The sequence below is a fragment of the Phragmites australis genome, chromosome 19, assembly GCF_958298935.1.
Source record: "Phragmites australis chromosome 19, lpPhrAust1.1, whole genome shotgun sequence".
Lineage (NCBI taxonomy): Eukaryota > Viridiplantae > Streptophyta > Magnoliopsida > Poales > Poaceae > Phragmites > Phragmites australis.
The window spans coordinates 3,591,507-3,615,593 of record NC_084939.1 but is presented as its reverse complement, the minus strand read 5'-3'; the positions used below and the strand labels follow the sequence as shown (position 1 = coordinate 3,615,593).

General features: G+C 41.4%; 2 protein-coding genes across 3 annotated transcripts; one reads left to right on the top strand and one right to left on the bottom strand.

Moving 5' to 3' along the window:
* Positions 1 to 1,402: 1,402 nt before the first annotated feature.
* LOC133899947 (uncharacterized) lies at positions 1,403 to 5,452 on the bottom strand. Its single transcript, XM_062340995.1, has 5 exons — positions 4,950 to 5,452; positions 4,035 to 4,271; positions 3,266 to 3,349; positions 2,484 to 2,613; positions 1,403 to 2,131 (listed from the first exon to the last, which is right to left on the bottom strand). The coding sequence occupies exons 1-5, from the start codon at positions 5,300 to 5,302 to the stop codon at positions 1,709 to 1,711; spliced, it is 1,227 nt and encodes a 408-aa protein (XP_062196979.1). The 5' UTR covers positions 5,303 to 5,452; the 3' UTR covers positions 1,403 to 1,708.
* A 16,546-nt stretch (positions 5,453 to 21,998) lies between these two features.
* LOC133900730 (L10-interacting MYB domain-containing protein-like) lies at positions 21,999 to 23,833 on the top strand. 2 transcript variants are annotated; one of them, XM_062341954.1, is made up of 3 exons: positions 21,999 to 22,256; positions 22,747 to 23,047; positions 23,130 to 23,833. In XM_062341954.1, the coding sequence occupies exons 1-3, from the start codon at positions 22,219 to 22,221 to the stop codon at positions 23,712 to 23,714; spliced, it is 924 nt and encodes a 307-aa protein (XP_062197938.1). In that variant the 5' UTR covers positions 21,999 to 22,218; the 3' UTR covers positions 23,715 to 23,833. The 2 variants fall into 2 exon arrangements, with proteins under 2 accessions (XP_062197938.1, XP_062197936.1); XM_062341952.1 differs by having other exon boundaries at positions 22,226 to 23,047.
* The last annotated feature ends 254 nt before the right edge of the window (positions 23,834 to 24,087 follow it).

Below are 24,087 nucleotides of genomic sequence, written 5' to 3'. Positions count from 1 at the left end.
ATCAACAGACCATGCGTTAGCTACCGGCCATGCGTCCCAGCATCACGCTCCTGCTCCTCCTCCTCGTAGCAGCCACTGTCACCTTCTCCCCGACCAGCCATGGGCTGGCTCATCATGCAACAGCACCAGCACCGTCGGCTGCTTGGCGCACGAGAGGGACGCCCAGTTGGAGTTCAAGGGAGACATCGCTAGCGACATCCTCGCCTCGTGGTGGTGAGATGACCGTGAGTAGGACTGCTGCCGGTGGAGAGGCGTCCGGTGCAGCAACCGGAGCCAGAGCGATCACGCCCTTGAACTTTGACTCCGTAATCTGAATGGCGATAGTTTCAGTCAACTTTTTTATGAGGAGACGTCTTTGGTCGGTCAGATAAGTCCCTCCTTGCTATCCTTGCATCATCTGGAGTCACTTGATTTTGTAGCTATAAATTATATAATTATTTATAGTTACAAAATATATATATAATGTGAAATCATTTTGAATTATAAATTCTAGTCAGATAATTTGATTAAATATTAATTAATCAAATCCCCAGCCGCACGCTCGCAGCTCCTCCACCGCCGCTCTTCTGCTTTAAGTGTGCAAGTTGAGCATGACCGGGTTGGGGCAGAGATTGGGCCCAGTCTAGGAAAATTGGGTTGGGTTGGGCCTTCGCAACCTAAGATGGGCCAGGGCCTAGTACAATTGCACACTTCTACTACAATTCCAGCTAGGCAAAAGCCCAATCACCAAACCAATGAATGAATATAATCTAGGAATTCCTATAATCCATAGTTTTTATTTTTATATATTTTAACATTAAAATTTATTTAAATATACCTCGGATGAATAGATTTACAAAAATAAATAGCCCTCTCATAGGACGGTTAGGCACTTAACGCCCTCTGAGAGTGCGGTAAGTAGGGGCGGTAAGCCAATTTTAATTTCTCTACTATCTTATTTGTTCAAAATATTGATATTCTGTTGCTATAAAAATCCTAAAATTTTTTGTACGTGTTCCATAATCCATGTGCAACCCCTTTTAATTGAATTACCCAAAAATCATGTGTAGAATTTAAATTAAAATTTTTCAAAAAAGACTACCTTTATAACTTGTAACAATTGTTAATGCCTCAAATAAATTTCTAAAAATCTGATAAAATTCACTAATATTCTTCTTATGTGATGTGATAATTTCTAAAATTATTTTCAGCAGTAGGATTGGTGTATAAAAGATAAAATTGAATTGTTAATAACTAATATTTTATTTTTTCCGTCGTGCCAGTGCACTCGGTTGTGCTACTGTAGTTTCGTCCCTGATGGTAACAACTCTGTTGGTTAATTAATCAAACTCTCTCTTTCCCCCAAAAAAAAAAATTAACAGAGGCCGACTATAACAGAATACTTACGAACACACGGCACAAATTAAACATTTAGCTGATGATAAGCATATTGTTATTGATAAATGTCCACTGAACATCAGAAAAAGCAGGTCCACAGCCCACAGAAACACACTTGGCAGTCACCACTGTTTGAAGCTGATACACAGCTTTGCAAAGGACTAGCACCGCAATCATTCTACTACCACTTAATGACGACCGAACTCAAAATGCACCAGGAACTGCAAATGAGCCTACACACTATGTCAATAAGTCTGTTCTCCGTCGCAAAAGGAAATGAGCACACAGTCGGACAGGCAAAAGAAAAGGTTATGCTCATAAGATCAAGTGTTCATGGCTTGTTGGACCGAGAACGCAGCCTGCTTGCAACACAGTCGGGGCTTCTTCGTTCAACATACTTCCTCTTCCTTGGCAGCGCTGGCTTAGATAGAGTGGCACAATCAGCATCCTTATTGGCCTGATCATCCTGAGAATCAGATGTCACCACAGACTCGCTTATGCTATCGTCCTCGTCACCATCAGAGTTCTTCACTTGGCGGTAAGTTGCTTTGTTTTGCTTAGCTTTGCTGCTTGTTTCTGCATCCTCTAGGCCCTCCTTGGCAACCGGGGAATCATGATCAGAAATGCATGAGGATTCTGATTTAGATGGCAACTTGTTCGAGGAGTCAGCAGAGCTTGAATCCTCTGAGTTAGCTGATGATCGCTTTGTTGCGATTAGAAAGTGTGCCACAGATTTGTACCCAAGGCTGACCACCTGCGTCAAGGAAAAGTCTGCTTGCTCACAACAGTTGGATTTGGATCAATAACAAATTGATATATGCATACTAACTACATGAAAATTCAGTCCATTATTTAGCTTTCTTCCTAGTTTTGTACCGCTATAAACTAACTGCAATGACAACAAGAAAGCATTTAGTCCCAATCAAGTTGGGGTGGGCTAGATATGAAAGCCAACAAGAACCACATGAGCCAAGAAAGAAAGATAGTAACACAATAAAAATAGTACAAACTAACTACAATGAATAGATAAATTTCAAATTACTTATGCTTCAAATGGCAGTTTGTGCTTTCCAATTGTAAAAGGGTATGTATGTTAGTATATATACCTTCCTATATGCACAACCAGTTGGGAACCATCCTTTCTTAGTTCTGCATATACTGCAATTACAAATGCCACGGCAAACTGGACATATCCAATTAGGATTCTTCTTGGCTTCTAGCACATTCTCACCATACCTGCATTGATTACGAAATGCCAATCCAAAAGTGACAACTAAATGTGAAGTGCAGAGTCATAGGGGAGAAAAGAAAACAGAGCGCAATTTAGATAAATGTAGTCTATTTTAATATTTCTACCAAAATTAGGGAAACTTTAATATTTTTCGATGGTAAGGACCCATAGCAGAAATTTTCTCGCGACAACTCAGTATCAGAAAAACTAAAGACTAGGCAATTTTTATTTCATAGAATTCAATATCAAAATCCAATCCCCCACACATTTGCAAGCCACAAGCTTTCAAAAGTTTCAAAACTCAAATTTCATAATTTCAATATCAGTACATCAATTTTGATTCGCAAACTGTAAATTGAAAACATTCTGTTTTGTTAAAAGGTGCATATGCAGAATATATTAAAAGTATGGAATTCTGTTGCAAGTCATAAGTTACATTAAACAATGCCATCCTAAAATATCAACAACAACAATGACAGAGAAGGAATTATGTCCCCAGTCCATTAATGTACACATATTGGAAAAAAGGGTAACAAAGATGGCAAAAAAGGAATCCATGTTCACAGAAAATCAATGAATTATACTATGTTTCTTTTTCTCTAGTAACAAAACCAACTAGCCAACATTCAGTTGAGAATTTTCTTAAAAAAAGCTCACCTCATGTACAAACAATCTCCACAGAACTGTCCTTGGATAATCTGGCATTTACAGCAGCTTGTATGATAGCCAAGAGTTTTCTGTCTGTACATGGAAGTATTACAATATTATGCCAAAGTTGAACAAAAATGATGAACGGTAAATATATTTTTTTAACAGCAAATATGCTACTACACTGTACATCTGGCATCCTCAAGAAAAAAATTCAAATCTTATGTTAAGTAAAATGCATCAGGGGTCACAACAACAAATATCATGAATCATAAAAAACTGAACAAGAATTACAATAACTTGCCATCTACCAAAATAGATGACATGAACTTTGAGTAAATATTTTTGTTGGACTCTAGCCAGACTAAAATGTGAGCATTGATTTAGCTAGTATACAAAAACTAAATCGGGCTAGGAAGAAGGTAACAAAAAATATTTTACTTTGTTCCTAGCAGGAGTTCATAACCGTAGTTTAAAAATGCGTTAAAACCCTTTCCGCCATCTCATAAAAACTGTCACAGTAATTCTAATTCAAAAGGTGTAGTTTTTCTGTTGTCTGAAACTTAGCATGATAAACAGGTTCTTATACAAAAGGTATGTACATTTTTATGTATTCTTAATCTTGCAATTTTCTTGTTTTCTCTTTTCTCTAATGAATCTCACAAAGCTTTTTTAGCCTTCAACAAAAATAAAAAAATACAACACATAAGCATGACATAACAAAGGAACCTGTATCGAAACTACAGAAGTCCCAAATAGTTCTTCCAGGAGAACTTACCGGCACTGATGACAGGTTTGGCCCCTCACTTGATCATAGATGCGCTTACCGTCTGTGCCATAGCCATCCACAAAGAGAGTCCAGGCAGTTTGGCATGTGCCTAAAAGCTTCTCATGCTCTTCAGTATAAACTTCTTCCTTGGCCCCTTCTTCGATGAATGCAGATTTACCACCTTCAGAATCCTTCTCCTTTGTTGTGCGAATTTCAGAATAGCTAACTGGTTCCATGCTCTTCAACCTAAATAAAACAAAAGTTCCAAAGAAGGTTTATATTACTTTCTGTCATGAAAGGGCCAGAGATATACAGTCCAGTAAACCTTATAAATTTACTTGACATGTAACACTTTTGAATTTTATCTGGTAGCAAATAAAATTGGATTGTAAATATACCATGAGAAAGCCGCATTTTCAAGAAGCCAGGAAATATAGCTGTGAACTTTAAAACACCTCGCGGAAAGACGTTACCACCTTAGAAATGCTGAACACTTGAAGATTATGCATGTTACTCACGGGGTTCTAGGGGAAAAAAGAAAGAATAGCCATGCTCATTCGTACCCAATGAACATTCAAACGACAGGCACAAGATCAACGGAGAGAGCACGCTGAAAATACTACAGATTTGATACTAAAATGTATGGAGTTAAGAGTACAAGGGGAGAGACTACTACGAACATTACATGAACAAGAACTGCAAGTAAGGTCATTTCATTTTGATACGTCAAAGATTACTTGAGCCGCAGATGCTGGCGCACGCAAGAACTAACAAACAGCATAAAAGAACGAATTTTGCAGCCACCCCACACACAAATTTCTCAACCTTCAAAAGACAACCTGAGTAGTCCGCACAAGAATCTGTAGTTTCAAGAAACCGAACAACACAAGCATAGGCCAACCCAAGAAGATGATTTGTACGAACCTGAGTGACCGGCGCGCGGGCGACGGCGACGCGGGCTTGACCCTGTCCACGCCAACGGACCCCGGCTCCACAGGCTTCCGCCGCCAGCGCCCGCTCCCGCTCCCACTCCCACCCGAGGCGGCGGCCGACTGGCTGAGGCTCTGGGCGAGGTCGAGGATGCCCAGCTTCTGCATCCGCTCCATGTTCTCCCGGATCCTCGCGTCCCTCTCCCGCTCGTACCCGCCCACCGCCTCCGCCGCCAGCGGGGACACCGGGCTGTTCGGCGCCTCCGCCGCCGCTGCAGGAATCTTCGGGGGCCGGCCGCACCGCACCGGAAGCGCCCGCGATGGCTCCACGGGCGCGACGCTGGCCATGGTCTGGGCGCTCGCCGTGGTTCTTGCGGCGGAGGCGGGGGTTTCTCCGAGGCGGCGGGGTTTTGTGGGGAGGGGAAGGGAGGGAGCAGCGACGAATAGGAAGGGGAGGGAAGCCGCGAGCGCAACGGCCAGATCGGCGCCCGGGTGGTGGGTTTAACGGCGGGCTCACCGCGCGGTAAGCTCACTGCCGCTTGCGTCGCCACGTACTCGGATGGCTGATCGCTTCGTCCTTGTATAGGTGACAGGAGGGACCCGTGCTGCCACCTCGGATGGAAGGGCCACACGTCAGTTAGAGAGGATCTACGTGTGCACGTCGCGGCGCTCGTGGTGGCCTGGTGGGTACGCGACGACGGGACGGGGGCGTGGTGGAGAGCGGGCTCCACCTCCACGCCCTGGCTAGCGGGCCCCACGTCGTGCTTGCGTCACTGACATGTGGGACACGCGTGGGCCACGGTCCCGCATGCAGCCGGGAACTGAGCGGAGCGAATACGCGCCTGTTTTCTTGGCGCAGTCACCGACAGGTGGGGTCGTCGCGGAGCTGACAGTGTGGGGACAGTGAGGAAGGGCAGGTCGCCTAGCTGGCTGTAGCTGAGTGGGCAGTGACACGTGTATTCTGGGAAATTGCTGATGCGATTGACCGAAAGTCTCGCGAATGTGGAACGCGGAAGAGGAAAGGGCGGCTACAGAGCTGCAGATTTCAAACGTTTGAATTTCCAACTGGTAATTTTTTCCTTGAACTATCGGGAATCATATATCCCACTGTGCGATGGCACGACGAGGATAGAGAGGCAGTGCGATACTGCAAGGGCAAGGCGTTACCGCCACGGCATAGGATGCAACGCTGTGATGGTGGGGCGTTGCCACCGACGAGGACGAACATTCTTTTTTCCTACGGGGTTTGGGACTCGCCGGCATCGGTGAGCGGTGGTGAGGTGCTCCAGGTAGCCCATGCCACATGTCGGAGCTCGTGCCAGGGATGCTCACATTATGTTTGTCTATACTCAAATCACATATATTGTTACGTGAGATCGAGCGTTTGCTCGGGTGGTAAGACGTCGAACTAGGGATGGCAACGGGTTAATCTTTGCGGGAAATATCTTCCTATTTTTGTTTCCATTTAGTTATTTGGAGAAGATTTTTCCTATCCTCATCTCCGTGGGGAATTTGCGATGATCGGGTCCTCAATAGGGATGTAAAATTGAATGATATTTGTGATATTTGATTATTTTTATATATTAATAATATGTAGGTTGTATAAATAAGTAATTTATTGATATATAAAGAGTAATTAATACAAGATTGATTAAATATCGTAAGTTTAAAAAATAGTAATATATTATTTACTCTACGTAATATAATGTTTGTACATTTATGTACTAAAAAATATATATATACATATATATATGTGTGTGTGAGAGAGAGATATCGGGGATACAGTGGGGAGCGGGAACAGGAAGCATTTTTCCGTCCTCGTCCCCATATAAGTTCGCGGGGATGAAATCTCTTCATTCCTGTCGCCTAATAGGGGGATTTCTCGTGGAGAATCGGAAATCGGGTCCTATTAACATCCCTATGTCGAACCTGTCTACGTTCGAACCTTTTGACTGGCGCGAGTGTTCACCGGGGGATTTGATCTCTATTTTTTTCCGGCATACATACGTGTAAGTGCTGAGTGAGTATCCGTATGTATCGTGGTGTGAGTTGACTGTTTACGTTCTGATACGTACCTCTTTAAAAAAATGCAGGTGTTGAATAAGGAGATCTATTTGGATCAAGTGGAGCTCATATTTTCTAAAAAAATTAGAGCTCGTTTCAGTGCAAGTCCGAGGCAAGGAGCTCGATTTGAGCGGGAGTTCAATCCCGTGCACGATAGAGCTCGATTTGGTTGCGAGGAGGTCGATCCATGGCTGGCATGGAGCCTTAGTGGTGAGCTTGTTGGTCTGAATGTTCCTTCTATCGGATTAGTCTGATGTGCTATCGGATTTTGTTTGTTCTGTGGGTTTGCTTCCCATTTTGGATGAGTCAGGTGAGAATGGTTTTGAGTAGTAATGTAGTTGTTACATCTTGATTCGAACAGGATGATGGAATCGATGATTTTTCAATTGGTTTTTCAGGTTGTCTGGTTGAGTTGGGGAACAGTGGTTCATTTAGTTATTCGTCCACGAGTTAGTTGCTACGAATCATTGCTATGTTGTTGTGTTTTCCCCCTTCGTTTGGACTTTGGATCTATTTTTCTATGAATGAGCATGTGATTTTTTGGGTTGAATAGTTGTTGATGTGGGAAACATTTATTGATTTAGGGTTGTTTGGCAGATCTCTCTTATTTAAATTCTTTGATAGAAGTGGTTTTGTAGCTGAAAGTGATTCTGTGGCGATTCTCTAATGTAGTGTTTGGTTCGTAGGACGGGATGGGACGGAGCGGATCCATCTCGTTTTTGAGCTGTTTGGATGGAGAGCAGTATGATGGAACGGTTCGGAATCAAAGAATACTCTTTAAATATTTGGGACGGAGCCATTTCAAAAAAAAATGGTGGAACGTAACCGTCCCACTTTGAACATGACACTGACGGTGGTCCCGATATACTAAAATAGACTCGTTTCATCCTATTCACGAAACAAACATCTATATATGAACGGAATCATTCTATACTTAAATATATAAATAGAATTATCTCATCATATCTCGCTCTCCAACTAAATACTACGTAAAGTAAACTTTATAAAGGAAGTGATTTTATGAGAGAAGTGAATCAGGGTGAACTGTTTTTTTTTTCAACTCCTAGCATCTAGTTCATTTCAAAGAATCAATCCCACGGAATCATCCTATGAGCTGAAAACTGCAAACTGTCATTTGACAGAACTCCCTTTGATTTCACTTTGGAAGCTGATCTGAGAACTCTGCCGAACAAACTCTTTCGGTCATCAACAAGTTAAATTTGTGCTTGTGATTTTGGTGGTCATGTTCTTATTTAGGTGCTTGTTTGACCCCTAATTCCTGAATGCCCACTCTTATTTATGTACAATTTCTCTGATCTTGGCTACCACTGCTATACTCACCAAGGAGTATAACCAAGAATGCCTCACATCAGAGATACGCAACTTATAAAGGTGTCAAGTGGTGCATTACATAGGAGCAGTTTACAAAAGTCTCATCAAAACATACAACAAGCATACAAGAGTACAAACCCGTTGCTACACAGCCTTTACTCCAAACCTATCTACATGCACACTGGCTATACTACAACAAACTATTCTACAAAGTACTTTGTTTAGTCCTTCACGTCACAACGGTCTTGGTATTGCCGCCTTCTACTCCTCAGGGTCGGCTTCATCAGATGGAGGGTCGTACTCAAAATACATATATTCTTAGTCATTGAAGCAGGACCGGTCTTGATATTTTAGGGGCCGGAGCAAATAAAAATGGAGGATCTTAAAAAAGATTGTTAATTCTGAGTTCGTAGTCAAAAAAATTAAGTAGAAATTCTAAACTCGAATTGAACTTTAAAAAATGAATTATGAATTTCTGCTTTTGTATTTGAAACTTATTATATCTAAAACAATATTCTTTTTTCTTAAAATGAAACAAAAAAGCCATGCGAGCCGTTATAAGCAAAATGGACAAAGACACAATAAGATAAAATCATCATCTATAAACAATGGTGAACTTTCAAAGTAATTACTATGAAAATAAATTTGTGAAGCCCTTTGGATCGACCAAAGTTCATATATATGAAATAGCTTGTTTGTTTAAGCTAGAGCAAAGATAATTAACTAGAAAGACAAAACTAATGAATACGCCGAGCAGTGAGAAGTCAGCCCAAATTTTAGTGTGAAATAGCTTGTTTGTTTAAGCTAGAGCAAAGATAATTAACATAAGGAAAGGTAAGCACACCCAACAAAATTTCAATGACAAGTAAATATTAGCTTTTCAACCTGAGTGCAGATTTTAGTGTGAACAAGTATACTATCATGGTGACGTCTTCAGATTCCACTGATGAAAAGTTGATGAATAGGAAACAAATACTCCGAATGGACGGCACGAGCCACGGCGTGCCTACTCATAAGCTGTGCAAATTTCTCTTGGCGAGAGTGAGAGATCAATCAAGTTTCTTGCCGCAAGTTAAGTGCTTCAGTCTTGTACTATACTTATACTAGTAGCTGACACTGATCAGCAAGGCCCCCCTGCTGCCAGGGGGCCAGGGCGGTCGCCCCGTTCGCCCTGTCCCAAGGCCGGGACTGTATTGATGTCAAGGTGAGTGGGATCACACATAACATAAATCCTTTCTGGGTACTCTGTAGAACCACTGCCCTCTATATAAGTAAAATAGCAAGTATGAGTACGAAGGATACTCAACAAGTTGAGTTATAGCGAGAAGAATACATGATCACATATCTACTACAATTACCAAGAAACCTACCATTCTAAAGGAGTATTTTGCATAAATAGATTGTTGTTGAGAAAAGTCATATTCATTATGGTTTTTAAAACCTACGAGCCACTCATCACCATGAGGCAAAGACCACCTATAAGGTATTCCTTTATCACCGAGGCATAACTTCTATCGCAGAAGCAAAGAGTGAATATCCACGTTTTTAACTCTCCATAGGTGTACCACTTTACCACATATTGTCTTAGCCAATTTTGCCACGTGGGGTCAGCACGCTTTACATATTTCCTTTAATGTGTGGCTTGACTAAGAAAGCAAAGCGTTTTTCTTGCCCTTCTTCCTTTTTCTTCCGCCTGATTGGTCTTGCAACCAATTGGGATATACCATTGTATATATAACGCCCAATCCAATCTATTCAATCTTTAGTTGGTACTGACGCCTACCCTTATGTTGCAATATAGGTTTTACGTTCCCACGCGGAGGTAAGACATATAGACAAAATGTTGGAATTTGAGGCTCAACCAGAGGTGTCCAAGTGGGTATGTCAGGCTGGCCTGGTACGGGCTCGGCTAGGCCTAGCCCGGTCTGATAGGCCTGACTTGTGTAACGGGTCATACCGTGTCGGTCCACATCCTGCGCCCTTGGCTCACAGTGGTCCGAGCACGATTGCGGCATAGCCGGCCCAGTGGGCATGGCACCACGGGTGGCCCAACGGCGCACGGGCGGCCCATAACGGGATGCCAAAAAATAAAAAATAGCTACAAAATTAAATATATATAGAAAATAAATAAGAATAAGATAAAATGAGATAAAAATATAGAAAATACATAAAAATAGCTACAAAATGAAAAATATATAGAAAACAGAAAATAGTCAGGCCCAGGCGTGCAGGTCGGGTCATGCCCGTCTATGCCATGCCTGTGCTGGCCCGACTCAGTTGAGCCGTGCTGCGCACTTGACCCAGGTACGACTCGTGGCCTCGTGTCCTGCCTTGGTCGTGCCTATAGTATCGTGTCTCGAGCCAGCTCAGTAGGCACGTCCCATTTAGACATCTTTAGGCTCAGCCCAAATGGGCATTTGCTGTAGCCCAAATTCATTTGGAAAAGTCAAGGTGGTGTGGGAGAGGTATGGGGGGTTTTAGTTCCATATTGCCTAGCTATCATGAGGTAGTTCAACTTAAATAGAAGCCACATGTGAGCCTTGTAGTTGAGCACATAGATGGAGAGAGAGGAGGCTCATAGCTATGGTAATGCATGCTCACGCATGCGCATTTCGTGTTTTTTGTGTGATTAACTTGTGACTTGTGACTTGCGACGATGCGTGATCGTGTCATGATGAGTTGTGTGTCCAACTGGGCACCTCCTTTTTTGACACGCGTGCGAGAACACTACATCATCGACACCTAGGCTGCCATGTGAGACCGTGGAGTGGGATAAGCACGTTCGCATTCAATGAGTCCGTCAGTTACATGTTTGAGAGATACTAGGGGGCGACTCCTAGATATTTGGTTGTTCAAAATCATCAGGAATATCTCCTCCTCTATATAACAGGAGACGTCCTATGAACGGGGGCAGATTGACAACACCAGAACCACATTCTCCAGTTTTTGCTACGCTTGCCGCTTCCGAGTTCTGTCGCCCCTCTCTTTGTCATGCAACAGATCGAGGGTGAGCGGTGTCTCCAAGCCGACGCCGATAATCTGAGGCTTGCACGAGGGACCGGCGATCAGGTTTCTGGGAAGCGCACCAGCGCGACCGCTCCTGCGACCTCCTCTGTGACATCTACATCGACTTCTCTATCCATTCGTCTTACACCTAGCAGGATCCGTTGTAAGTTCATCCATGTGCAATGATAATACATATATTATGTGCTATGTCTATCTATCTAGCATATGTTTGGGCTATTAGTAGATCTGTTATAATGTTTTTACACCTGTTAGGAATCAAATTAATCTTGTGCCCTGTTAATTTGACAACAATCCAGAAACCTGAGATAATTAACATGGCTGCAATTTTGGATGCATTGACACCTAAGCGATTCACGGTGGGAATAACTTTAAGAGGTGGCAGACATGAATCAAGTTTTGGCTCATGTCGATGAGAATCTGGTTGATGATTTTTCCAGAGAAGCCCCTTACTCTAGAGCAACACCGTGACTTTGAGGTGGAGAACAACACATGTATCGGCTGCCTGCTATCCCTCCTGTCGGATTAGCTCTGTGACATCTGCATGTACTTCACCATAGTTCACCAGTGCCGCTTGGGAGGCCCTTGATCACAAGTACAATGAATCAAATGTTGGACATGAACTCTATGTTAGTGAGTAGTACCATGAGTTTACCTTGGTGCACAACCGTTCGGTTGTGGAACAAGCTCATGAGATCCAACTTATGATGGGGGAACTTGTGCACTTTGACTGTGTCTTGCCTGACAAGTTCATGGTCGGTGGCATAATTGCCAAGTTACCTTCTTCATGGAGGAACTTTGCCACGAGCCTGAAACACAAGAAGGAGGCTATGATTGTTGAAAGTCTGGTTGCCACTCTTGATGTTTCGGAGAAGGCGAGATCTAAGGATGTGCCTCATTCTACCCAAGATGGTCCTTCAAATGTGAATGTGGTGGATGGCAAATCTGGTGGTGGCAAAAAGAATGACAAGAACTGGAAAGGAAAGGACAAACAAACTATCGGCTTTAAGAAGAAAAAGAACAAGGAGGACCTTACTTGCTTCGTGTGTGGCGAGCCTAGTCACATAGCCAGGAAGTGTCACCATCGCAAAGGCAAGAAGGGTGGTCAGAAAATTGTGAATGTAACTATTGGGAAGGCTAAAGGATCAGAGTATGTTCTTGAAATTCTTCTAGCATGTCGGACGACAGATTGGTGGATGGACACAGGAGCTGATGTTCATGTTTGTTCTAACATTAACCTGTTCTCTTCTTATTAGGCTGTTGGTAGGTGCTCCACCTTGATGGGCAACGGGTCAAGGGCGGCTGTAGAAGGAATTGGTAGAGTCGATCTGAAGTTAACCTCTGGAAAGACTCTAACTCTGAAGAATGTGCAGCACATCCCTGGAATAAATAGAAACCTTATTAGTGGTTCTCTTTTGTGCCATGACGGGTTTAAGTTAGTGTTTGAGTTGAACAAGTTTATTATTTTAAAGTTCGGAACCTTTGTTGGAAAGGGTTATGATAGCAGAGGTCTGTTCCGCCTTTCTGTGATTGATGGTTGTAATACTCTCGTGAACTCGATTTCATGTTCTTCTAGTTGTGAGAATAATACAGGGGAGGCCTCTGTCTGGCACTCTCGGTTATGTCATATTAATTTTGATAGAATCATCTGTTTGAGCAAGTTTAATTTAATTCCAAACTTTTCCATAGTCAGAGGGTCCAAATGTTAGGTTTGTGTGCAAGCTAAGCAACCTCAAAAGCCCTTCAAGGTTGTAGGGAGGAAAAGCTTAACACCCTTAGAACTTATTTGTTCTGATTTATGTTGAATGAATGGAGTATTGACTAGGGTAGGGAAAAGATACTTTTTTATCCTTTATTGATGATGCGACTAGGTACTACTATCTCTATCTAGTAAAAACAAAAGATGAAAAAAAGATGAAACCTTGAATTGATTTAAAGTCTATAAAGCAGAGGTAGAAAGCCAACTAGAAAAGAAAATAAAATGGATTAGGTCTGATATAAGAGGAGAGTATCTCTCTGATGTTTTTTCCCTCTACTATGTGGAACATGGAATTATCCATGAGATGACAGATCCTTACTCGCCCCAATCAAATGGAGTGGCACAAAGGAAAAAACGAACACTTACGGGCCTGGTTAATGCCATGTTAGACAGTGCTGGTTTATCTAAGCTATGGTGGGGGGAAGCCATCTTGACCACCTGTTTTGTCCTGAATAGAGTTCCCTCTCAGGAGGGAGAAATAACCCCGTATGAAGGATGGAAAGGGAGAAAGCCTTCTCTGCATTTTCTTAGGGCGTGGGGATGCTTGGTGAAAGTAAACGTACCAGCCTATAAGAAAGAAAGTTAGGACCAAAAACTGTTGATTATGTCTTTCTAGGATATGCACATAATAGTGCAGCTTATAGATTTTTAGTAATCAGATTTGAGATTTGAAATGTGCATGCTAATACTATGATAGAATCTCGAGATGCAAGCTTATTTGAGAACATCTTTCCAATGAAGGATATTGGAGCGTTATCTAGTAAGCAAAATGTTATTCCTTCTCCTGAACCTTTCACTTTTGCTGAATAACCAAATGAAAAGAATGACAATGAGATGGCTCCTCAACGGAGTAAGAGACAAAGGATTGGAAAAATCATTTGGTGATAATTTCATTGTGTATCTCATAGGTGACATTCCCAAAACCCTTTCGGAGGTGTTGGGGCACGAAAAATGTGCCCTAACAAAATACGGCGAGAGTCGTGCTCACTAATGAGGACCCAAGTTTGAAGATGGTGTAAGAGCCTTTTTTGGAGAGAGAGAGAGAGAGAGAGAGAGAGAGAGAGAGAGAGAGAGAGAGAGAGAGAGAGAGAGAGAGAGAGAGAGAGAGTCTGTGTAATAAGAAGGGAAAAATCTCTGTCCTCCTCCTGCCCTTTGAGGGCTTATTTTATAGAGAGAAGGGGTAGGGGAAGTTGCCACTCTGTCCATAAGATATTATGTTACAATCATATACATAGGAGGGTATTTAGGGTATTTCATCCTTTTACATGTGATGCGGTAACTAGGTACTAGATCGCTATAGTAATGCCATAGTGCATCATCTAAATATCTCAGGCTGGGGCGTTTTCGCCAACAAGAGGCATATGCTTCTTCTGATACAGATTACTGGAAGGAAGCGATTCATAGTGAAATGGAATCCATTATATCAAATGGAACTTGGGAAATATGTGATCATCTATTGGGGTGCAAACTCATTGGGTGTAAGTGGATCTTTAAGAAAAAAACTTGGACCTAATGGTACTGTTGATAAATATAAGGCTAGACTTGTGGTTAAGGGGTTTACCTAAAAGGAAGGAGAGGACTATTTGATACCTACTCACCTTTTGCAAGGCTAACCACAATACGTGTGCTTATTGTACTCACTACTTCATATAAATTTCATATTCACCAAATGGATGTGAAGACAACATTCCTGAATGGAGAGTTGGATGAGAAAATCTATATAGAGCAGCTTGATGGCTTTGTGGTACCTAGACAAGAAAACATAGTGTGTAGGTTGTGAAAGTCCTTGTATGGACTAACGTAAGCACCAAAATAATGGCATGAGAAGTTTGATAGAACTTTGACCTCTGCAGGGTTTGTGGTGAGTGAAGCTAATATATGTGTGTAATATAGGTTTGGTGGGGGTGAGGGGGTGATATTGTGTTTGTATATTGATGATATATTGATCTTTGGGACCAATATCAATGCAATAAGTGATGTCAAATCATTCTTGTCTCAAAGCTTTGCCATGAATGATCGGGGAGAGGCAGATATAATACTTAACATAAAAATAATCAAAGGCGAGAATGGGGTTACTCTCGAGCAATCCCATTATGTAGACAACATCTTGAGCCATTTTGGGTACTCAGCTTGTAAGCCATCCCCAACACCTTATGATCTCAGTCTAAAGCTTCACAAGAACAAAGGACAAGGGAATGATCAGTTGAGATACTCATAGATCATTGGTTCTCTCATGTATCTAGCTAGTGCAACTAGACCTGATATCGCATTTGCTGTAAGCAAACTGACCCGATTCACTTCTAACTCGAGAAAGGATCATTGGGTTGCGCTAGAATGAGTGATGAGATGCTTAAGAGGTACATCAAGTTATGGACTTCACTATACCCAGTGGTACTGGAAGGGTACAATGACTCCGACTAGATCTCAGATGTTGATGAGATTAAGACAACTAGTGGATATGTATTCACTATTGGAGGTGCTACAATATCATGGAGGCTTTGAAAACAGACTATCCTAACGAAGTCTATGATGGAGGCTGAATTGGTAGCACTTGAGATAGCCACTAGTGAGGTAGAGCAGCTACGAGAACTCTTGATGGACATGCCAATGGTCGCTAAATCGATTCCGTCCATTCTTTTGCACTGCGATAACCAGGGTGTGATTGCAACTATTGGAAGTGCAAAAGAAAACTTGAAGTCCTCAAGACATGTGAAACAGTGAATCAAATCCATAATTCTTTTGAAAAATTCTAGATTGGTCGCCATAAGTTACATAAATACAACAAGAAACCTGGCGAATCCCTTTACTAAGGGGCTATCATGTTATGTGACAGATGACGAATCGAGGGAAATGGGATTGAAACCCACCTGAGTTATTTTGCAGTGATAATCCTTCAGGCTTTCACCCATTGTGGAAAATTCACCATTGCTACCTCCCGTAAGAGTCTAGGCCCATATGAGAAAATTGCACTTCATGACACGGCCAAAGAAAGAAAGAGATTACTGGAAAGACTTGCTGCTTCAGTCAAATACGTGACACCTAGCTCTAGTATTCACTGGCTTTCGTGGATTTCATGTGATTACAGAAGATATGTTTCATAATTGAATAAAAAGAGAGGGTTGCCTATTTTGATTCTAAATATGAGGCTATGGATATAGTGATGTCTGCTCTGAAATAGAAGCTTGAGCCAACAAATGAACATTTAGATAGATGGCTCAAGCCTACCAATATCCTTGTAAGGGGTTACCGGATGCAATTTCATCTTTGAATAAACCTCGTAATTATGGGGATCTCGTGAAGTAGGATTTGGGAAAAACAAGCTGTAACTCGAGAGTACATTTATACTTATCATTTCCCACTAGAGGATGCGTACTCTCAGTATTGCGTGTGAGGATGACATGAGTCGTAATGTGTTCTGAGGCTGATGTTAGGCGAGATACTGTCTTGCAGGGTATTCTCGAAAGAACACACCTATGTGGGCTTAACTGTGGAGTCGCAGTCTATAAGATTTGGGTAATCTCTATTGAGCTCACTAGGTGACATGGGAGCATGACCATAACGCTCCAATGATAGGCATGGCTCTAGACAGCCTAGTATCATCAATGCCTTTAAGTGAATCTTGCATACACAAGACTAGCAATTTAAGGCTTTATCCATTGTATAGTTGTGATAAAATTTGAGGCTCAACCCAAATGGGCCTTTGTTGTGGTACAATTTCATTTGGAAAAGGCACAAGGGTTTTAGTCTCATATTGTCTAGCTATGATGAGGTAGTCCAACTTAAATAGAAGTCTCATATGATGCTTGTAGTTGAGGCACATGGATGGAGAGAGAGGAGGCTTATAGTTATGGTAACACAAGCGCGTTTTGTGTTTTTTTTCGTGTGATTAACACGTGACTTGCGACGATGCGCGATCGTGTCATGATGAGTTGTGTGTCCAACTAGGCGGCTCCTTTTTTGCCATGCGTGCGAGAACACCACATCATCGACACCTAGGCTACCACGTGGGACTGCATAGTGGGATGAGCACGCTTGCGTGCGATGAGTCCGTTAGTTCCATGTTTGAGAGATACTAAGGGGTTGTTCCTAGATATCTGGTAGTTCAAAATCGTGGGGAATATCTCATCTATATAACAGGAGACGTCCTGTGAACGGGGGCAGATCGATAACACCAAAACCACGTTCTCCAGTTTTCGCTGTGCTCACCGCTTCTGAGTTCTGCCGCCCTCTCTCTATCATGCAACATATCAAGGGTGAGCGGAGTCTCTGAGCTGATGCTAGTGATCTGATGCCTGCACGAGGGATCGACGATTAGGTTTTAGGGAAGCACACCCGCGCGACCGCTCTTGTGACTTCCTTTGTGATATCTACATCGACTTCTTCGTCTGTTCGTCTTCCATCTAGTGGGATCCGTTGTAAGTTTATCTATGTGTAATGACGATACATGTATTATATACTTTGTCTATCTATCTAGCATATGTTTATGTTGTTAATAGACATGTTATAATATATTTGCACGCGTTAGGAATCAAATTAATCTTGTGCTCTGTTAATTTGGCAACGCAAAATACTGAGCTTAGTCCGTCCACATAGCAGGTCTATGGTTGATACGTTGTATATGGCGCTGGTATTAACCTATATAATACCCGTATGCAGAGGAGCCTAACAACCATCATCGCTTGGGCTATCTCTGTTCCACCTAATAACATCATAGTGTGTGTATATATATGTATATATATATATATATATATATATATATATATATATATATATATATATATATATATATATATATATATATATGTGTGTGTGTGTGTGTGTGTGTGTGTATATATATAATCATCTCACATATTATGATTGTAAAGCAAGTTTTGATGCAAATGATAGTAGATATAAAATTACTCAAGTCTAGAAAGAAGAATGTGCATGAAAGAGCTCGACTTGCCTGAAAGGCCGAAAGGCTCAAGCGTAGTAGTAATCGGATTCGCCAACACCTGCTCCGTCCTCTCGGTTAGCTCTGATCCCGAGTATCCCATGTCCCCAAATCAATTCAAGCACAACAGCATGAAAGAATACACATGAAATGCTCTAAAGACTCATTACAAAGCCTACGGTGTCTAGGCTAGCGTTTCTAGTGCAAAATCCTATTTAAGATGAATTCTAGCTTTGCATATATGTTTTGTATGGTTAATTACATCTCACTTGTATTCCTGTTCAATCCATGAACTTGTTATTTCAATTTGATTTCCTAGTTTAATTCGATTATTTGAATAGATTTCTCTTTCTTTTGTTAACTAGGCCCAAATCTCTTTCTTTTGCTCATTATCAGTGGACCCTCATGGCAAATCGCCCCTCTGTGCCACAAGGGCCTGAGGTCCCTAATTATGTTGGTGTGTTGGGAGATCTGTAAAGGAACGAAATGTGAGGATTTCAAGAATTCATATACGACTGTGCCTCAGGTCCTATACAAAATTAAGGAGGAAGCCATTTGGGCCGCTTAATTGCGAGAGCTTAACTAGTTTTTGTCTTTTCATCCCTCTTTGTTCTTTTGTTTGTAACCTGTTGGGTACTTCTCTCTTATTAATATAATTGGTATTTCTTTTGCCGTTCCTTCACAAGTAAATCTTGTTCTCATATGTTGGCCCATCTTTCCTATGTTTATTTCCTTTCAGCTTCTTCTTCACTGAACCCCAACCAGAGCTACTGCTATCTGCTGTACTGCCTCTGCGTCCAGTGTACAGGCGCTGCTGCTGAATTGAACTTGATATATGTTTGGTTTTGTTCATGCTGCTGATAGTCCTTGCAAGACAAATTCAAAGTTGGCTGATTTCAATACATTCTATATATTTACTAAATTTCAATGGTCAATAGTCATTATTAGTTCATTAATTTAATTGTAGCTTTAAAAGAAAAAAACTGACTAAAATGAAACAAAAAAGCAGTCGATATTTTCTTGACAAAAACCGATTGCTTCACAATGAAAAAACCTGACTGAAGCACCGAAATAAAGCAGACGATTTCTTTGAGATATAAAATGTGGTTTGCGTGTCAGCTTTTTATTGGTCAAAAGATTGATTGCAATCTGAATGAAAATTAGCTAGCTATCAGGTAGACAACCTCAAAGAAATTCCTTGAGGAGATTTTGGCAGTGAAATTTTTATCATTTGGTCATGTAGGAACCAGATTGATTACTAGAGGGGGTGAATAAATAACTCAACAAATTTCTTATGAAATCGATAGTCTTCTTTTATTTAGTTCACCCAACGTACCTCAAAACTCAAGCGGAAGTAAAAAAATTAAGAGAAATTTTAACAATATAAAATCGATACAACACGACTTCACGGATGATATATGAACTATAAGTTTTATTTAAGATCAATCAATGTATCTTAGCACTCGAAAGATTATAACTAGCAAAGAAACAAGAAAAAATAAACATCTAACAACGGAACTCTCCAAATTGATTGTCTAGAGATAAGAGAATTCAAGACTCAATACATAAGCATGTGTATGCGAATTTTATACCTCCAGCAAGAAGAAAAATAAGTTCACAAGGTGCTGAAATTTCAGTCTAAAAATCAAACCAAAAAGGAAAAACTTGCACACAAGACAAGAGAACCGAGCGAGAGAAACTAGAAGAAGGAGAATTCAAGTATATGAAATAAAATAAACTTTATTACTCAAAGAGGTCAACCCTATTTTAGATGGATTACAAAGATTTTTCTCTTAAAACTCTCACCTATTATATAGGTTAAGCACTCATCCTCTTCTTCACTAAAATCCTAACACAATGCTCTCATATGGGTGGCACGAGAGACTAAAATGGCTGGTTTTCCCTCTCACATAGCTCTACCCCTCTATTTATAGGCATAAAAAATTTGACCCCCAAGTCTTCTAGCTTTTTCCTAAAATACCACCGAGTGCATTTTAGTCCATTTTTTTCTCCATTCATCGGACGGCCGCGACGCCTTTACGACTTAACTTTGCCTCGACGCAAGATTCGTGATGGTGCCACATACTCCTCCAATTCTCCCACGGTTTTGAGACTAAACCATGAAACCCTAGCATGTTTCTCAAAACGTGACTAGTCGCCACATGCTTATACCTGAAGCAAGCGCTCTGATGATGGCGCATGTCCTCCGTCTTATGATCTTGACCGTCGACAAGTCTCTCCCGCTCCTAATCCCTCGGGCCGCCTTGTCACTTGCACTGACATCCCCTTCGTTTGACTTTGTCAACATGCCATCTTCATCTTCTGTTTCATGCTTTGCTTGACCTTCATATGTACAGCTAGGATCACCCTTGACTCTGTCTGACCCTCCTTGATCGTTCGGCACTAAGCACAAGCTTAGCCCCGATCACCTACCATCGACCGCCAAGTTGCATCCGTCATCTGCACACCTTGAAACAAGCAAACACATTTATCCACACTCCAAAATATTTCTAGGTTAGCGCAAAAGCAAAAACTTCAACTCAGAGCACATCATGCAGAAAATATGAACACCAGATGTCCCGGTGTGTTCTGCTTCTGAACATCAGACTATCCGGTGAGTGTAACACTATCTGTTCCAGAAAAACTTTGCTCTCTACAAAAAAAGGTTTGGTGAAAGATTTCGATGATTTCATGTCTATCACCGAATAATCCGGTGTGTGCTAATCCACCGAACCACCCTTTTGCAAACTCTCTGCAACAAAAGGTCTGGTGTATTCTCCGGTGTTCACAATTGCAGCACCAGACTATCTAGAGTACATAATCAAACTTGGCGCCAAAAATCTCCTCTCTGCAGAAAAATACTCTGACACTCTCAAAGTCCATCACCGGATCATCCGGTGTTTGCTTTCATTTCTACTTCAGTGTTTAAAATGCTCCGGTGATACCCTCCAGTGTAGCCACCACACTCACCAGACCTTCCGGTGCATTGATCTCCAATTTCGTGCAAAAAATTGCTCTCTGCAAGAAATAGTCCGACGAGTAGACACTGCCCACACCCAAACTTCCAGTGAATATCAGAATTTCCGATATTCACACCGAAACTTCCAGTGTGTGCAATTTTTCTACGTACAGAGAAGCATTCACCAATTTCAAACATCGTCATCTCGAGTTAGACAAGAATAAGAACAATTATCCACAAACACATAATAACCAAATTCAATACATCAACTGTTGTCAATGCCTCATCATATCCAAACCAAGACACCTCTTCACTTGGTTTCTTAGTCCTTTTCAAAATCTTTTTCTATGCATGGATCCATGAGAAAACAATGCCAAGAAATTAATTTTTTTACAACGCCATAACTATTGGTGCCGTTGTTAAATAGCATGACTTCATAACAATTGACGCTATAGTAGCTGTCACGTATGATCTTGTAAGTCCAACGTAGAAAATTATATGTAGCATCTAGCACGGGACCAATTATCACGGTAATGTGCTATTCAACTATGACATCAAATATCACAGTGCCGTGAAAAAGGTCTATTTTTAAAAATTATTTCCTCATAGGTCCATTTGTAAAGTATGTTTTCAAAAATGGTCCAAATGTAAAAATTCCACGATTTAACAAAACTCGAAAAATTTAAGGGGCCATTTGGTAGCACTTCGGGAGCAGATTCCGTGCCAGAATCCACTGAAGCGCTACCAAACGACCATTTTCCAATCAGCTCGTACCTGGGAAGCAACGAATCGATTCCCGTTATTTGCACTGGGCGCGGGGAGCGGAAAAAAACTTGCTCCCCACCCGATTCCCCTCTCTACGTTATAGAGCAGCCCATCAACTTCGGTAGAATTACCCACCATTGCCATTGGGCAAAATCTGTACCTGCACACAGGATCGCACACCCTGCTCCCATTCACCTCCCCATATCGCTCTCCCCTCCACATGCCATGGGTGATTAGAGGCAGATCCACCTCCTCTGCTGGCCCCTCTCCGCCGCCCCTCCTCCGTTTCCCCTGTGCATCAACCGAACTACTCGAGTTGCTGGAGGTCAGAGCACCTCCGTTTCCCCACTGCATCAGGCCGGCAGCAGACTCCTTCAGCTGGTCACCCCTGCTCCTCTCCCTGTCGGTGGAAGGTGAGCTCGATCTACATGCTTGCTTGCTTGATCTGCTGCTTCCTTCTCATGTGGTGAGCTCGATCTTCCGCAGTCAATCTTTGCTTGCATGCTTGCCGCAATCAGAACACAAAAGTTTGGTCTGCTTGCTTGCTTGATCTGCTACTTTCCTCTCATATGGTGCCACAATCTCAGTTTTTTTAGGTAATTTGTGCTTTAGTTTGTCATTAAAACGACAAGAACTGATGTAAGAAAATGTTCCTTAGATTAATGTCACCTAGGCATGCATTTGCTTCTGCTATGCATATCAGAACAATAACCTGTTATCTTCTTGGTATTCTTTGCGATTTATTGGCAGAGTAGTGAGTATTGTAGGCAAAATAGACCAATATATAATGAAAAAAATGGTGCCCTAAGACTGCTTATTTATCACTGCCATGTCTATATTTTTGCACTAAAGTGAACAAATACATATTTGTCACTGCCATGTACTATATCAAAGACTGCTTATGTGTTGATGTCATGCTATATTTTTGGAGATATTATAATCAATATTTTGGACAGCAAGATGGCCGATTGGAATGATGAAAATACTAGGATACTTTGTGAGTTATGTGCTGAACAAGTGAAGGCTAATAATCGATCAGGAACCCACTTGAACAAAATTGGGTACGACAATGTAATGGCCAAGTTTACAGAGAGGACCAGCATATCTTATGACAAGCTACAAATTAAAAATAAATGGGATAAACTGAGACAAGACTATACCAATTGGAAGGTTTTGCTCAAGGAGACGGGTTTAGGCTGGGATAATGAAAGAAAAACTGTTCGAGCTTCAGATGCTTGGTGGAAGAAGAAAACAAAAGTAAGCTTCAAGTTGTGTTGCATATTTTCCTATTAATGCACGGTTTGTGGTCTATGTATAACTTTTGTTTGTATTTTTGCAGGAAGTCAAAGGAATCACCAAGTTTAAAGATCGAGGGCTTCAAAATGAAGATTTGTTGGCTGAAATGTTTGAAGATATTCGGAACAGTGGAGATGATCATTGGTGTCCTTTAAGTGATGTCGTACCCCAAAGTCCAGCTCATGAAATACATGTGTTCAATCAAGATGAGGAGGATGGTGGTGATAAGGATGATGAAAGTGCTGCCGAGGAGGTTACACCTTCTTGTGGGCAAGGAAAGAGACGTCGAGTGCCTGAGAAGGACAAAGGTAAAAAATCAAAGACTACCAGAGGACAATGGATGGAAGAACAATTTTATTACATTGTGTCATTGAATGAGAAGACAAGTGCATCTTGTGAGTCTATGGCAAGAAGGGAGGACACATCTGGGTGTGCAATCAAGGATGTCATGGCATTGGTGAAGGAGTGTGGTGCTAAGGCTGGTTCAAAGGAGCACTTCATAGCTACTCAAGTATTTACCAAGAAGGCTGAAAGAGAGATGTTCATGACATTGGATACACTTGAAGAACGGTTTGAGTGGCTCAAGATGAAGTATGAGTGGACCACTAGGAATGATATATTTAAGTAGTGGCATAATACATGCATGTGGCATGTATATTGTATCTTTTTTCATGACTATTGCTTATTTATCTGCACTTAATTAATTTATGTAAGACTTTAACTAGTTGTGGAGCATATCTTATGATGTTGCCATGTATTGTCATGTACTCTTAATTAATGCAATTTGTTGGAACCATATTTGTAGCTTATGATATAATTTTCTTCTAGATGTCCTCTTACAGATTTATATTTACTATTATACAGATGCCCTCTTCTGAAAGTGATATGGATGGAAGTGATAGAGATGATGATTTGTATTCCATGAGGATTATGCAACTGCAGAGTCAGAATCAAACCAACCTTTTTCTTACTGCATGCCTTATGAATAATTATTACTTCAC

Bases quoted from the DNA above. Each gene is read 5' to 3' on its own strand.
- LOC133900730 (XM_062341952.1), top strand. From the start codon at position 22,700: ATGTCATGCTATATTTTTGGAGATATTATAATCAATATTTTGGACAGC. The intron at 23,048-23,129 runs GTAAGCTTCAAG...GTATTTTTGCAG, and splicing joins GGTGGAAGAAGAAAACAAAA to GAAGTCAAAGGAATCACCAA.
- LOC133899947 (XM_062340995.1), bottom strand. From the start codon at position 5,302: ATGGCCAGCGTCGCGCCCGTGGAGCCATCGCGGGCGCTTCCGGTGCGG. The intron at 4,272-4,949 runs GTTCGTACAAAT...TGTTTTATTTAG, and splicing joins CCCGCGCGCCGGTCACTCAG to GTTGAAGAGCATGGAACCAG. The intron at 3,350-4,034 runs GTAAGTTCTCCT...TTCCATGTACAG, and splicing joins CAAACCTGTCATCAGTGCCG to ACAGAAAACTCTTGGCTATC.